The sequence below is a fragment of the Candoia aspera genome, chromosome 3 (assembly GCF_035149785.1).
Source record: "Candoia aspera isolate rCanAsp1 chromosome 3, rCanAsp1.hap2, whole genome shotgun sequence".
NCBI classification, from domain to species: domain Eukaryota; kingdom Metazoa; phylum Chordata; class Lepidosauria; order Squamata; family Boidae; genus Candoia; species Candoia aspera.
The window spans coordinates 35,782,012-35,799,587 of record NC_086155.1 but is presented as its reverse complement, the minus strand read 5'-3'; the positions used below and the strand labels follow the sequence as shown (position 1 = coordinate 35,799,587).

Below are 17,576 nucleotides of genomic sequence, written 5' to 3'. Positions count from 1 at the left end.
GGATGAAGAGATAAATGTTTGTAACTTTAGAGAGGGCGAAAGGTTACTAATTTTGTTTATACTTCTGATGAAAGTTGGAACTCACTTCTTTATATAATTCTTTTCTCTTTATTATATTCTTAGTTTTCTCTTTTTCATTTTTCTTTCTTTTTCCTTGCCCTTTTTACTCCTTTCTATTCTCTTTTCTTTTAAAGTTTAGATTTTACTATTATAATCAACATTCTTAATAAAAATTATATACAAAAAGAAAGAGATAGAGAATGAAACTATTCAGCAACAAGTACAAAAACATGTTTTAAGCCAGGGATAAGAAGAAAACATTAAAAAGAAACTCAAACTGGCTGTGCCTTAACTCCCTGGGGTATAAGAAGGAGGCAAGGCAAAACTCAGTCAGGCTTTCAAGATTCTGTTTCTATAACCTGTATCAATAGAGTTCCAGCATTCTTGTCCAGTCTGTTTCCCGTCTTGGTCTACCTCGAAGGACTGAGGCGGGGATGGATTCTGCCATTTTTTTCTTCAAGAGTTAATGCGCAATAACTAAATTTATCTCAGGCAGAAAGCTTTATACCAAGCTTTGATTTATAAATAAGCAAACAAATTTTGTAAAAAGCAGACATGCTCCAAACTCAGGATACATCTATGAAGGCATTTCTACTCAACCATTTAATCAGCAGCAGAAACAAATACATTCCAGCATATACAATTATATTGGGTTCACTGTAATAAGCCATTATGTAGTATGTTTGTTTTAGTTATGTAAAGTCAGCTAAATGTAGTCTAATCAGCAAACCATGGTAAAACAGACCATGACTTAACACAAGAATGGGCAGCGCAGCTTTTGTAGGTATCTAATAATGCTCATATTGTCTGCAGATACCCCTGTATGTTGACTATGGATCAGCTGAAAATTAAATTTTAAAAATGGCTAAAATCTTGCACAATTGCCAAACCTTACAAGATTTCACAGTACTCGCTTCAAAGTCTCATAAGACTGTAATCTTGTGAGTTCAGCCATTTTTAATTTTATTTTTGGATATTCAAGGCTTGAAAAGATTGCCAACCACTGCCTTAATACCACCTGTGGACTAAATTTTTTGATCCCTTTTCATTTCTTTTCTTCAAATCTCTGTTAGTCTTGCCTCATTTTATTCCAAGCCTCCATCTCCTCAACTCCTTCCCCTCAGATCTTTATGTCACTCCACTGTAGCACTCCTGCTGGGACATGTCGCTTTTCAGTCTTTAGCTTCTTTCTGGTTGAGGTCCTATAGAAGGTTCTCCCTCATCTCAGTCACCTCCTCTTTCCTCCTATTTAGAATACAGCCAGGGGGGAGTGGTTGAGTAGAAATGCCTTCATAGATGTATCCTGAGTTTGGAGCTTGTCTGCTTTTTACAAAATTTGTTTGCTTATTTATAAATCAAAGCTTGGTATAAAGCTTTCTGCCTGAGATAAATTTAGTTATTGCACATTAACTCTTGAAGAAAAAAATGGCAGAATCCATCCCCACCTCAATCCTTCTAGGTAGACCAAGGTAGTACCAGGGAAGATGCCAGGGCTTCCAGCAGCTCCACTTTCAGGCAGTCTGCTTGAGCAGGAAGCTGTTGTTGAGTCATTTCGGAAATGGTAATGTGGGCTGAGGATGAGCCCCAATGGCCAGGACTGTGTTTTTAATTTTTTTTCCTCTACCAAGTGTTTTTTTTTTTTTTGGTCTCCCTGCCAGATGCAGGAGTGCTGTCGCACAGTCATGTATGTCTTCTTGTGGAGATCTTTAAAAGAGTCAGGTTTTGGCAGGGAAGGGTTTTCTTTTTGTGTTTTCTCTTGCAGATATACTAGTGGTGCTGTCCACTTAAAGTGAGGCTGAGTGACCAAAATACTCAGTAAACCAGGGCAGAGATAGAGGCAGCTGTAAAAGTCAGGAGCTGGAAGCAGGACTTCCAGCTGAGCATCCCTGAGAGATGAGGTGTGAATGAATTTAGATGAGTGTTTCTCAACCTTGGCAACTTTAAGATATGTGGACTTCAACTCCATGCTGGCTGGCTGGGGAATTTTGGGAGTTGAAGTCCACATATCTTAAAGTTGCCAAGGTTGAGAAACACTGGCCTAGAGGGTGGTGGCATGAGACTGACTGGCAGAGGAACAAGCCAAATGGGCTGTGCTGAAGAAACTGTTCTGAGCCTGAGTCAGGAGAGAACTAGAGAAGGTAGCCCAAATACAGGATTTTCAATAAAGGGCCTTAAGGATAGCTAATCTAAGGAGGGGGAGGCCCCAATATTATTGAAGGGCAGGGGAGTGTATTTCTCTTTTCTTTCTTTTCTTCCTCTTACCCATCCTTGAAAGCAAAAAAAAAAAAAAATTAAAAGCTGTTTGAACATTGCAAATTTGGCAAAGGCCTTAAGGATACTTTGAGAGATTGGCTAGTCTGTGGAATTCTGAAAGAAAACATAAAAAAAAAGAATTTTAACAGAGGCAGCTTTAACATTTAAAAGATCATTTGAGGCTGCTATCTCCATGGAAACTGTATTATAGAGCTGCAGCTGGGAGTAAAAGCAAATGGGAGTAACTTATAATAGCATACAGGGAGTAATAGGTCAGAATGAACTGTGCCATAGTAGGAGAAGCCAATGCGGAAAATGTAAACAAATGCTCGGAAAGCCTGTCACTCAGGGAAAAACAAGCCATTTGCTAAAGCGAAGCAACCAAACCATTACTTTAGAAGGAGAACAGCAGAGCATACCAAGGATGACAAAACTGATACTGAAAGTGAAACAGAGATAGCTATTAGCTGACCTGGAAATCGATACCATCGACCAGGGTTTCTCAACCGGGGTCCACGAGAGGTCACTAGGGGTTCCCTGGGAGATCACAATTTATTTAAAAAATTATTTCAAATTCGGGCAACTTCATATTAAAGAGGTAAGTTTCATTCTTTATTTTTATTTAAGAACACTGTTAATGCATATATACAGGCCTACCCATGAAACGTCTATATTGTATATATTTTGTAACTTCTGGCCTATATTTGAGCCTGAATGTGCAGGGGTTCCCCAAGGCCTGAAAAATATTTCAAGGGTTCCTCCAGGGACTAAAGGCTGATAAAGGCTGCCATAGAAAGTAAAATGAAAACAGCAAAATAGCTCACACCAGAAGTGAATGGCAAAACCTTATCAAAGCAATTGGGTATTGGTTCTGATGATACTAATTAGATCACCATATGAATTTTAGCAGCATTTTCAGATATGCTAAACTACAGAGATCAAAACATATACTAGAGAAAAGTTCATTTCCATTGGAGTGATGCCTGTACAGTAGCATAAAATATTTATTTATTTACTTATCATATTTCTTCACCACCCATCTCATGTTGCAATGACTCTGGCCAGTTATAATAAAATACAATAACCAACAAAATATGTTAGACTTATATGTTGTAATAATAGGTGGATCAGCACACTGGGGTGGTAATTGGCTGAGGAAGCTGACACTGGATTGGATTTTCATCAACCGACTAGAAGGTTGGCAAGCACCTTTTCCTATTAACAAATTTTATTAAAAGGCATAAGCTTCTGTGAGCTGCAGGCTCCTGATTTTTTGCCACCATGGATTAATATGGCTTTCCTACAATGCCATCACAGAAACCATTGAGGATGAGCTGAAAAAGGTATTGGTTGATGTTGATTCTGTGTTCACAGAGAGCATCCACACACTCTAACACATAAAAGGTAAAGCAGTATTACATGAAAATGCTTCACTCAAGATTTCACGACGTATGTCCACCTCCTTACGCCATACACAAAAAGGTAGAGGCTGAGCTGGATTGGAAGGAAGCCCAGGGATTTTTTTTTCAAAAATTGATTAGATCCCAGGCTATACTTGGTTCTAAAAGAATGAAACTGTCAGGATCTATGGTGATTTTAAAGTTATCATTAATTTGTTATTAAAGGCTGAGCAATACCATCTTGCCTGGAACTGAAGACATTTTTGCCAGACCTAGCAAAAGCTTGTACACAGATGGAAATGGAGGGAGATTCCAAGTTGTTACTCACCATAAATATTCAGAGGATTGCATTGTTAAAACAGCAGCTGCTTCAATGTAGCCTTGGTATTAGTTCCTTGGAGCTTCTAATTCAAAATAGAACTCAAAACAACATACTATCATGCATATGCAGATGGACTGTCTCATTTACCTCTATGGGATAAACAGTCTGAAAATTCACATTAGATGGAGATTCCTTTGGCATGTATTATATCATAGAGACTGAGAATCTTCCTATCACAATTGAAATTATTAAAGAGAAACAAGGAGAGGACCAACACTTCCTGGAATGACTGAAACACAATTTTTCCAGGGCCATGATAAAATTACCTTAAGCAAAGGTTGTACTATGTGGGTCTTCATACCATCCAACGTGATCTGGTATGGTATGAGGACACCTTGGATAAGTAAAGATGAAGGCCCTAGCTTATATTTTTGTTTGGTGGGTACGAATTTTCCAACAAGCCAAATAAGCTGCTTAGGTTGACAACATGTCCAAAGGATGACCAAAACCTTCTTCCTGCCCTCAGTTCATTAACTGAAATTACCTGCCTTGCCCTGTGAAGAATTAATAAAGGTTTAGCAGGACCAGCTATTAAAGACAGAACCTTATTAAAAACCAACCTTATTAAAAACACAGCCTTTTTAATTGTGGTGAATACATATTGAAATTGTCCACTGAATTAAAAGCTTGCACATTTTCTATTTGTATATCACAATGCATGCAACAACAAATCAAAGGCCAGCAATAATGTTTTTAGGCCTTACCTTATATAAAAGCTTAATTTGAGAAGTAGTATTCAAAACAAGTTGAACAATCTTTTCATGCCGAAACACAAATTTATCCACTGGACAAATTGTACTAGCAAGATGAATGTTAGTGAACAACCAGAAAATTTAAAGAAAGAACTGGACTTTTTATTTTTTTTATTTTCTATCCCACCTTTTTTATTTTTATAAATAACTCAAGGTGGGGAACATACTTAATATTCCCTCCTTCCCCAATTTTCCCCACAATAACAACCCTGTGAAGTGAGTTGGACTGAGAGAGAGTGACTGGCCCAAGGTCACCCAGACGGCTTTCATACCTAAGGCGGGACTCAAACTCACAGTCTTTTGGTTTCTAGCCTGTTGCCTTAACCACTAGACCAAACTGGCTCTCTAGACCAAACTTTTTATAGCACAAAGATTGCTCCTGATAATGTTTGGAGACACCATAATGACAGCTGAAGAAAACAAAGATATAGAAAGAAAAAAATGTAACTCTTTCAACTATAATTTCTGAGTTACCAGTAATAATACCTGCCCTGAAGTAGACACATAACCAGTTGTTGCTCTACAGTGGCCACTACTGTAAGAAAACCGGTTTGTGGTGACAGATATTATCCTATTTATATATGAAAGCCATAGCAATACTTACATTTGTAAATATAACAGGGAGCAGTGTAGTGTATTGGCCTCCCCTGCCTTTGCTGTAGGTATTCCCCTAACAGTAATTATAAAATTAACATTTTCTATAAGCAATAGCAGGTAATTCAAAGGAGGGCCCTTATTAGAGTAATTATTTTATTCTGACATAAAGCCTGGAATGCTAAGAGCTAAAACAACCACGAGATGGCGCTAATGAGATTAAAAGAATTAAAAAATAAACAAACATGTTAATTATCCTGAAAACTACACTGTTGAAACACACATTCTCTTTCTTTAACTTTCCAGAACAGCAAATTTCTGTACATTAATGGTGAAACTCTATGGTGAGGCTTAGTAAAGCATCATTTTAGTAGAACTTCTAAAGGGCTAAACAAACTTAGGCTCACAAGGTAAGCTAAAAGCAACAAAAAGAGCTGTAGGGGTTCTGTCACCTTTAAAAGGAAGAAGAGGAGGTAGCAGTGTTTCTCAGCCTCAGCCATTTGAAGATGTGTGGACTATAGCTCCTAGAATTCCCTAGCCAGCATTGCTGGCTGAGGGATTCTGGGAGTTGAAGTCCACAGATCTTCAAGTGGCTGAGGTTGAGAAACACTGGAAGGTAGTCTTGTTCCTAGTAAAAGATGCTATGATAGCAACAGGGCTAGGACAGAGCTCCTCAAATCCTACTTTACTCTGGTCTTCCCTCCAAATGGGAGCTATGTTCAAATGGAACAAAGCAGTACAAGTGACAAGATCAGGAATGGCAACCTAAGGTAAGTAAAGAGATGGTTGAGGAACACCTGGGTACCGTGAACATGTTTAAATCTGCAGGATGACACTATTTGCATCTGAGAGTCTTGAGGGAGCTTGCAAATATCAAAGCCCTTTTTATAATAATTGAGAAATTAGTAAAAAAATTACTTTGCTTTTATTAATTGAATACTAATTAATATGCTATGCTATCATTAGATGGCTACAGAGCTGGTTGAATAATCATACCTAATGAGTGTTTACAGCTCTATATCAAGTTGGAATGACATGTTGAATTGTATTCTGCTAGGCTCTGTTTTAAACTCAGTGCTGTTCAATTTATTTATATCTGACTTAGAGAAGGATCTTGACAAGTTGGAAAAATACACAGAAACCAGCAAGTTGAATTTCGACAGGGACAAATGCAACTTCTACATTTGGGTAGAAAATCAAACAAAGGCAAAAATATAGGATAGGGGAAACTATACTGGGTATCAGTACATGTGAAAAGGATTCAGGTAACTTGGTGGTTCACAAGCTGAATATGAGCTAACACCGTGATATAATTAACAGAAGTATAGGGTCAAGACCAAGAAAAGCCCTTATTTCTCTCTATTCTGGATTGGTCGGACAACATCTATTTCTGAGCACCACATTTGACAAATTGGAACATATCCAGCAGAGAGCAAGCAAGATGATAGGATGGAAAATCTTATCAGAAACAGTTGGAGGTGTTGGAATTATCAGGGGTCAACTCAGCATTGTCTCATAAGCATAGTAAGAGGGCTTATCTGATAGGAGTGTCTCTATTGTGCTTGTGGGAAGTCACATGGGTCACCTGATTTCCTCTTCCTCCTTGGTCTGGGAGATTCACAGTCTCCACCATTTTTACCTCATGGGCAGACAGGCAGCCAGGAGGTCTGCATAATGCAGGCCTCATCCTCTAACATCTTGCTTGCACACAGACTTTCTACTCCACATAAAGTCCAAGAACCAGTGATGAAGTGCCTTTCTACTATGAACCTACCTGTATCCAGATCTGCTGAATAAAGTAAGCTATCTCTATTTTTCTTCTTCACATTGCTGTGTGAAGACTGAACTTATTTCTGAACATAACTAAGCTTGATGTGTAAGTTCTCATTTTTGGTTCACGCTTCTGCTCTGCAAGATTGCAGTTAGCTGCTTGGAGTTCTTTCATTAACATTTAAAAACTCCATCAGGAGGCACTGTTAGCTAATTTGTAGTTATCTTCAAGTATCTGAAAGGCTGCCATGTGGAAGGTGTGGCAGATGTATTTTGGTTGGGAGGACAAGAAATAAGGGGTTTAAATCATAAGGAAACTGATTTTGATTGGATATCTGGAAAAATTTCCTAATAGCAAGAGTTCTTCACCAATGGAACACACCACCTTGGAAGATAGTGGATTTTTCTTCACTGAAGTGTTTCAACAGAGGCTGGTTGATCATAGCCGCCCAGAGTCATATATTTGAGATGAGTGGCCATATACATTAGATGGGTGGGTGGATGGATGTGTTGGGGATGCTGTAACAGTGGATTTCTTCACTGAGCAGGGTTTTGAACTAGGTGATCTCCAAACCAGGTGATCCTCCTACCTATCCTTCCGTTCTATATCGTGCTTTATAATCCATGTTCATCTTAAAACACTGCAATATCTATACTTCTCTGAATAAATAACAAGTGACTTGGTTGATTCTATGCTTGTTCTAAATCAGTGGAAGAGGTGGCCCATTAATGCTGACCTTCCTTGTCTCTGTTTAATTTTGTTAATTTATAGGAGCTCAGTCTTGAGACTCCAAGGCTGCGTGTACCTCTGAAAGCTTTGTGTGCAATTCCCAGAGACTTTCAAAAGTTGTCACCAAATTGTGTATTTCAATGTGAAAGAAAGAGTAATTATTCAATACAGAACTGGGAAGTAACTGTAATAATTATACTTAAATTTAATCCAGTTGAAATGCAATTTAGTTGTCCTGGATTCACTACTACTTTTCTGAATGTGGCACCTGGGATACTATTCAGAGGCTAGGCGTGGCTAAACCCAGACCAAGCTGTACATTTGTGGGTTTACTAGAAATCACTCTATCTTGAGTATTTAATTGATGCCTTAAGGCAGTGACTCTTCAAGTGTGGTCCAAGGGCCCCGGGGATCCCCCAAGACCATCTCAGGGGTCTGCAAAATCAGTATTATTTGCCAGATATTGAAGATACTTGCAAAAATCTAAAACAATGTCACTCATTACTTTTATTTGTTAAAAATACAGGCTTTTTCATGGACAATATTTTATGTCTGTTAATATCAGATGGGTTCAATATTGTTATTCTTACATGATTCAATTAAATATTCTACAAATGCTTCATTTTTAACACGGTAAACATCAGTGAATATAACCCATACAAAAGCTCTTTTGGGGTCCTTCATAATTTTTAGAAGTGGGAAGTGGTCCTGAGAACTAAAAGTTGAAGAAACACTGCTCTACGGTATGCCAGAAGGGCTTACACACCACTGAGGAAAATGTTCAAACATGCCTATTGAAAGTGGTAATAATAATAATAATAATTGGTTTCTCGTATCAGCAGCACGCCTGGGTTACCACGCTTCTCCCTTGGTTCCGGCAGGCTAGAAGTCTGCACTCCCGGGAGAGAAGACGTGTTTGGAAGACCTTGACTTCCTCCCTGGGATCCCACACAGTGAAGCCCCTCCGAACTACTTTTCCCATGATCCTTTAAGCTGCTCTCTGCGCCTGCGCCACGGTACCTCGGGGGCGGGGGAGTTGGGAAGATGGCGGCTGGGCTGTCGCGCTCTCCAGCGGGCTGAACCGGTCGGCGAGCTCCTGGCGCTTAGTCCGACGGAGAGGGTCGGCTGTCATTGCCGCCATCGCCACCATGTCGGAGCCGGGCCATTTGGGGGTGAAGCGGGCCGAATCGGCGAGGCTGCGTCGGGCGGAGCAGCTGAAGCGCTGGAAAGGCTCCTTGACCGAACTGGAGCCGGTGACTCCCGCCCGGAGCCGGCACCGCGGCGGGGGCCGTGTGCGCTTCGAGGACGGCGCCGTCTTTCTGGCCGCCTGCTCCAGCGGGGACACCGAGGAGGTGAAGCGCCTGCTGGCCCGCGGAGCCCGCCTTAACACGGCCAACGTAGACGGGCTGACAGCGCTGCACCAGGTACCCCAGGGCGGAGCACCTGCACCCAACTCCTCGGCGCCCCAAATCTCACGGGACGGCCGGGTGGGCTGGCGGCGGAGAGGGAGAGAGCGCGGCTGTGCCCTTCTCTCCCTTGTTCGCCATCCAGGAATCCTCCGGAGATTTATCCGCCCAGAGCGATGGATGACAGCGTTGCCCAGTCATTTGCTTGTGCTTGGGTGCCCTTCGGATGGGTTGGAAGCAAGTTCCCTAATGCTGATCAGGTCTTAGGGCAGCTGTTGCCCAGCACACGTGGAGAGCCTGGGCTGCGGGTGGCTGCCGTAGGGCAGTGGGCTGTAGATAGAGCCTGAGATTGTGGAGGATGGTTTCTCAGACAAGCAGAGATGGTTGATTCAGTGAATGAACCTCGTATTTTCCTTAGATCGGCCTTTTTCTCAGCTCCCCCATTTCCCAGGGCTTGTTTCTGAATGCCCTTCTGGAATTGATCATTCACCGATAGACTAATATTGTTGTGCTGCTTACTTTCCTGTGGGAATTGACGGACTCTCCATAGTCGCCAGTGTGCACAGGGTTGCACCAAGGACCCCTGGCATGACTTGTACTCTGCAGGATTGGTTTTCTGCCCATCCAGTGTTTCCTTTCCATCATATTCCTGAAAAGTCACCTAGGTGAACTGGACAGCCCTGCGCACGCACAGTTCAACCAAGAGTAAATGAGGTCTCTACCTATAGGTGATTAGATGCATAGCGATGGCAATGCACCAGATGTTAGACATCAGTAGAATTAGAGTTCTTCTGTTTTGTTTTTTGCTATGCTTTACTTGAGCTGAATCTTTTGCCAAGTAAACAAAGGTACCCTTCGCGTGGCTATGTCAGATAAATTAACCCTTTTCTATAGCATAGCCTAAACAGTTTCTTGCTTGTCAGTTATGTCTGTTACTAGGGTTACTGTGGTTTTCTTATCCAGAAAGCATTTCCTACCCAAATAATTATTCTTTCTCACATTGAAACAAACACTGCATGTTTTTGACATTTACTACTAATACATAACATTTTGTATTCTGTTACCTTGAATCTGCAGGGGGAAGATAAGGCCATACAAATAAATTTGCTTAGTCTAAAGTTACTGTGTCTCTGCTTTCATCCACAAAAGGATGAAAAATATAAGGAAGGGATTTTTTTGGGTGTTTTTTTGTTTTGAGATCAGAGTAAGGTCAGACTAGTTCGGTAAGTGTGGTCTAACTTTCATGTTAACATACTTTAAATGTAGAATTGCACAAAAATTTTGTTTGATATCAAATTATCCTGATCTGTGTTTACTTCCAGTAGGAGATATCACTTCTGATGAAATATACCTCAGTAAAAAATATCTGTCACAGATATCAGTATATAGAATATTCTCCTGTTTGTTGCTTCTTCCTTAATAGAACTCTTGAGGTTCTAAAGCAAAACATTAATTTGGTGTTAATATTGCAAAATATGAAAATCTGTAAAGGATAGTTGTCAATGACTTCAAGTCAAATAATTGACATGCTGCTAAAGTACTAAAGTATTTTAAAGTTACTGCTGTTTTTGGGTTCACTGTTGTTGCTTTTTCAGTGTTAAGAAAATCAGAATTATGGCCTGTCTACTGCTTTAATGTGTCCTGTACTGGACTTGCTGTGATACTTGTGACTTTCACAATCTTTTCCTTTGGCAACCTTTAGAGAGACCACAAGGTGCCAAGACCTAAGATAAGCAACACTGATTTCTATTAATAGAATTCCTAGTGTGCAGTGAGCACCAGAAGCATCCTCAAAAGTCTGCTCCCTAAAACGAGACTATCGTCAGAATTTCATTGCCTTTTTATTTGGACCTTGTGTTATGTTATTTTTTCTAATGCAACAGTAAAAATATTTGACACTAGGAAAAGCAAGTGTCTAGCAAGCATGACTGTTTTGTCATTTAACTAGTTTTTATGTGTTGGGTATAAGATGCCTAAGTAAGGTTTCAATAATATGAACAACTACATAGTATGCAAAATATTACATTGGTACACATTTTTGGATAATTGTCAATATGGGGAGGAGCAAGGAATGATGCCCTGACGAAAGGAAATCTTACCATATTCTTAGTTTTTTAGTTGCATACACCCTTTGAAACAAATGTTTACAGCCACAAAGGCTTTTAAGAAGACAGAGAATTGGGTTTGGCCATAATTGCAGACTTCAAGCAGTCCTTAATATATGCCCTCATTTGAAGAATGGTGCAGCTCTCTTCATACATTCTCAGATCTCTTGAGGGTTTTGGTAAGATTTTGAGGGTTTTGATGTTGAGGGTTTTGGTATGGATCTTCTTTTTGACAACATTTTGATAATCCCTCAATATACTAACTGTGACCTCCAAAGAATTAAACAGCTCATTCAATTGAAAGTAACATAGTCCTGCATACTCCTGAGGAAAGTGACTTTTTACTGCCTGGTATTCCAGCTTTGAAAGAGGATATGATATGTAAATAAGATCTATGATACTGTACATAGAAAGTAGCATCTTGCCAGTAAACCATTTTATTTCAGAGAGCTCTTGATATGACTCTCAGCACTGAACATTTGGCAGGTATAGTTTAAGTATTGTGTGAAATCAGGGACAGTGACTGATGGCCCAGTGGCATTCATCCTTCAGCTTGGTTTTCTTCAGCATGATCCCACTGAGGTAGGCGTAAAGCCTGTGCAATCTTGAGCTCACCGGAAATCATTCCATTCCATTTCAGTAAGAGATCCCTGAATTATTTGTTGCTTTCTATTAAGGTTAGTAGTAGCAAATGTGTTTTTAGGAGTGGCAGTGATTGGAGTGGCAATTGTTGAACCACCTCTGAAGGTCAAAATAAAAGATATTCTCATCACTACCTAAACTCATCCTCATCTTTGTCCTCTTCATTCTGACGCTGATTCTGATGGCCTTGATGACAGGCCAAGTACAAAACCTTAATGTCACCATATTTGCTGTTAGTTGCTCGGCCTTTAATATACTTGGCAGGTCCTTGCCTCAACAGGTATGCTATTGAAGCTAGGTGGGGGGTGGGGTTAGACATTAATGTATGTTGTGTTATGACTGGTGCCTTTTCTATCTGTTTTGATCACAAATGGCAGATAAGTGTACCTACTCTATATCTTACAATCATATGTAAATTACTCAGTCCACTTTTGAATGGTTTCTGAAAGAACAAATGATATATTTGTTAAAAACATTATTTGGATCTAAAGTCCAAATGAGGCTGTTTGTCTCCATGTCTGTCATATGTCTGCCTTCTAAGAGCTTTATTTTTATGTGCTCCTACTGTCCGAGATGTGGATTTCTACAAGGGTGGGGGTAGTATCTGCATGTTGGAAAGCTTTTCCTAGGTTTGTTCAGCTGAAGATATACTTTAAATGTCATTTCAACATCAGGCAAAGTCTTTTTTTATTTTTCCAGGCTTTTTAGACTTCTGCATATTGTTCCTTAGTGTGCATTCTTAATTCTGCTCCTGGAGGAAAGAGAAGAAATACATTAACAACAACAAAAATGACTAACTGCATGCATAGACTTTTTAGTTCAGGAATATAATGATTTTGGTGTTAAGTTTTTTATTTATTTGATTTTATTGTCATTTTAACTCTTTTGTTCGCTGCCCTGGGAAACTGTTGAATGGTAGAAATATCTAAAATAAAGAAATGTATGAAATAATGCTGTAGTACAATTTTTGATGAACTCAGAAACACTTTATTTCAATTAGAAAATCTTGACAATGGGATACAGTTTCATATATTCTTATAAAATTCTATAGCTTTCCAATACAGTTTGCTGTTATAAGAGGTATTCATTCCAATTATTTGTTTTCAGCTCTTTCTTTGATTGGTACCAAGTCCTTCTGTGAACATTTGCAGAAGGAATTATAGATCACTTGTAGTTTTTCTGCTGGAGAAATAGCAGAATAGCACCCCACCCCCTTTTTTACATTTCTTCTGCAATCTCAGTATTGCACACTATTCTGGATGGTCATTCAGGCCACTGGAGCAGATTTTTGCCAGCATTGACTTCAGGGAGGAGGAATTGAAGAAAACTTTAACCCTTCTGACTTCCTGCCACAACCCATTGGTTTTTGTGGTATTAAACCTGCATCATTCCTTAGGAAGTACGTAAATCAATTCTTATTAAAATTCAGAATATGAATTTTGATAATGTGTGTGTGTGTGTATAATTTTTATTATGATAGTTTATATTTTAATATTGTCCTGTTTTACAGGGTTCTTGCAAGAACTAAATGTAAAACCCTTTGACTGTTTGAAGTATGTTAAATATAGATCAGGTTTTCTTAGATGTGCCAGTTATTGTGATTTCTAGTATTTCACTTAAAATATTTTGTATCATGTAACAAGAAATCCTTCAGAGAATGGCCAGTAGAGGGGAAAATGTCTGTGTAATGACTGCTAGATTACTTGTATTATTTTAATTGAAGTGGCAGTGGTAATCATTGTGATCATTGTAAGACAAATTGTAGTTGTCATAATTCTCACATTATGAACTTCATTCACTTCATTAGGTCATTAAGTCCATATAAAAAAATCAGGTGAACTTTATTTTGGGGACATTGAAGTTTCAGCAATTACAAATGAACTGGAATGTAAGAATATGTTCTAGTTTCAACAGTGATTGAGTGATTAATTGTGTGTCATTTTTTTCATACATATATCAATGAAACCTAAGCTAAATTTCTGTCATACTAGAACATGGCACACATTTTATTTATTTATTTATGTAACTTTTATCCTGCCTTTAATAGTTTTATAAATAACTCAAGGCGCGAGCATACCTAATACTCCTAAGGTGGGACTAAAACTCACAGTCTTCCAGTTTCTAGCCTGGTGCCTAACCACTACACTGAATTGGCTCCTGGTGGGACTTACTTGTATATAAATATAAATTCAATTGTGTTATTGATAAAATCCATAGTGCTAGCAATACTAAAATGTTTAAGAAGGAAGTTAAGCTTATTTTGCATCACAGATTGAAAGAACTGCTCTGTGACTGTTCTCTTTAACCTATGCTTAGATAACTGATGGCAGCATTCTCTCTTCTGGGGAGATGCCTCCCTCTCTTCTTGTGGTATATAAAGATAGGAGCTTTATTCCACCTTTTTGGAATTTTGAAGCACAGAAAACAGATCCATTTTCAACCAAGAACCAGGAGAGACTTCATTAGCTAGGTTATAGTAGATTCATTATAGTTTGGCAATAGTTGATATCTGATGATAGAACTGGTGTTGGGGGAATGATAAAAATATGATAATGTGTCTGCCTTCTACCACATATTCTGACTGTTCATGGAAGTTAAAAGGAGGAGGCTCCCATCTATATACTGCCTCTTTAACAGGATAATATTTCAATTGAGCCATTCTGAGCATGAAAGAAAATGTGTAAGAGGTGACATCCTGCATATAATATTTTTTCCCAGTTGTAAATGGCTTAAATGTCAGTATCTGCAAGATGATGGTTGTCTATTAAATCACTGTTTAAATACAGTAATACAACTTTGCACTGTTCATTTATGGGCAACATCCACCTTCTGTTAGTTTACCATTAATCATCAGAAGTCTTCTAAATGATCACGTATTAGTCTTCTATGTGTCGGTGTCCTTTCAGGTCTAGCTAAACTTGGGTGATGGATATTCTAACCTACTGATCTGACACAACAACTGCTCACCATCCATTTCCGGACCATATGAAAAACAGGCTTCTATTTATAGCTTGTTCACTTTAGTCTTCCAAGCAGCTACTGTTGTTTCTTTGAGGTGCCTTTGAACTTTAATTTGATCTACAAAAATCTCATAAGTTACTAAAATCTGAAATCTGCCTGTAAACAAAAAATTGCTTTAACATATAACATAAAGAATAACATAACCCTTATGTATTTGGAGCAGTTCCAGATGTCAATACTGTGACGTATCTTGTTACTCACAATTTTTTTTTATGGGCCAGTAATTTGAGCAGGTATTTTCCTCATGCTGATGCTTATGCAGGTCAGCATTTAGTCTTTGTTGTTAATTTTATGGAGTCATGGTGGGGAGGGGGATTGGCACAGAAGAATCTAAAAATGTCAAGTGTGGGAAAAATATTTGGGATCAGTCTTTGGCTTTAGAAGATGTCCAGAGGATTATGTGTGCAAAATAAATGTCTGTCTTGCTGAAGTATTCAGCAGAACCTATTAGTTTCCAGACACTATTGTAGCTAGACTGAAATTATTTATTTATTTATTTATTCAAATTTTGCTACCGCCCATCTCTCCCAAAAGGGGGACTCTGGGCGGTTTACAATAAAATATCTATTTAATTATTTATAACTATTTTCATGTTTCGACTATGTTAGCATGTACAGATGGGACACTAACAGTTGATCATTAGACATATGAAAGATTGATTATAGAAACAGCATTCAGCTTGGACTAGCAAACCTTTGGATAATTTTAAATGGAAACTGGGAAAGACGGAGCCTAATGTCAAATATGAAGAGGTTATAGAAGCAGATACCAAATACATGGCATATAAATTAGAGGAACAGGGTAGAATTCTGTTGGAGTTGTGGCTACCTTACTAAGAGAGAAATTGAGAGAGAAGAAGATGGACAAGTACAGATATTGCTTCTCTTTAAACTCTTGGCAGCTGTGATTGGAGATAAGTAGAATCACACATTTCTTTACTAGCCTTTGTGTTGACACTGACTTGAAATAGAGATACAGATATTGTTAAGTCATGTATGTGGCTCTCTAATTAAACCAAATGAAACCAGTAAAATGGATAATGGGGAAAATATAAGAATGAAACAGAGGTAATTACAAAAAGATTGTCTTTGAAATTATCCATCTCAAAATCACATGCAGAATGAACAGACATTCTGGCTGTAAGTTGTTTTTATACAGTCAGTTACTGAGAGAGGTTCCCCCTTTTGTGATCAAAGAATAAGGTTCCCCTAAGTGCTAGGATGATTGTCTTTCCTCCCAGTAGAGGTCTAGGGTACATAAATTGGGGTTTATGTACATATTTTGGCTTGAAGAATTTAACATTAATAAGTGCAATTGTGTGTACTAATGATAAGGCAGGGATTTTTTTCTATACTATCAGGACTGGATTAGCCCTTCAGAATGTCCTCTGAGTGGCTTGACTAGGTTAGGTTATATGTAGAACAAAGGTATCTACAGTATTTCTATCCAGAGGTCTCATTTTGTTATGCAAAAGAGGCCCATTTTCTAACTGATGGTCTCAGAGGTCAGCAATGCCCAAGGCAACTTTGGCTGTCCCTAAGCCTCAATTTACTTAGGCTCCTCTGAAAAATGGAGATCTGGAATCAAATAGCTTGGGTGATAATTAATATGACACCATGTTTGAGCTGGAGATATTTGCCTTAGCTTTCTTTTACTTCTATTTCCAGTCTTTCCCCCTCCTGTTGAAAGTTATTTGATAAACTGCTTGGGGGATAAACTCTATCCTTCTAATTTGTGAAGTGTCACATATGATGCTAACATTGTTTGTGTTACCATACTTGACAGATGTCTTTCTTTTTATGCTGGCATAGAAAATCCATGGTGTGCTGGAAAATCCATGGTGTGTTGAATATTTCCCAGTCTCCTGAGTCCCCTAATATACTTGCAAAGGATACAGTGTTTTTGGTGGAGTATTTTGTGAAAAATGAGATATATGGATGTTGTTCTTAATTCTGTAAATGAATAATGGAGAGAAATATGAAGGTGGTGGGGAGTGCTTTTGTCCCTCAGGTGTTTTTAGACCTACAAGAGAAAAGATAGAAGGGATTAAAGCTAAAACCATCTAATAAAACAATAGGGTTACTTTAGTATTTTTATGAATGTTTATTTGGTTGGAAGAGGATATGAACGCAGTATATTGAAATTTGTCTCAGTTACTCTGAAATTTGCAGTTCTAAATTTTTACTCATAGGAAGGAAGTGTATATGAATTCTTAGTTCTTATTTCTTGTTAAGTATGCATGAGTGGATAGGTTTATTGTGGATAATAAACTAAGAGTTCAATGGTATAAAGTCCAACTGAATATCCAGATTAATGGCTGTTTCTTAATTATAGCAATATGTATTTTCCAAGTGATAATATCAAGCTCTGCACTTTACATCTAAGTCTATATAATAAACAAAGTCTATAAACTTTGTTAGAATACATTAATATATTCTGTTTTCAGATTTGATTCTAGCAA

General features: G+C 38.5%; 1 protein-coding gene across 5 annotated transcripts in view; it reads left to right on the top strand.

Annotated features, from left to right (window-relative positions):
- Positions 1–8,976: 8,976 nt before the first annotated feature.
- Positions 8,977–17,576, top strand: part of PPP1R12B (protein phosphatase 1 regulatory subunit 12B) — a 147,209-nt gene continuing 138,609 nt past the window's right edge. For all 5 annotated transcript variants that reach the window (XM_063297366.1, XM_063297364.1, XM_063297365.1 and 2 more), the window contains exon 1: positions 8,977–9,365. In XM_063297366.1, coding sequence (XP_063153436.1) covers positions 9,090–9,365 — 276 coding nt within the window. In that variant the 5' untranslated portion in view covers positions 8,977–9,089. The remainder of the gene's footprint in view (positions 9,366–17,576) is intronic.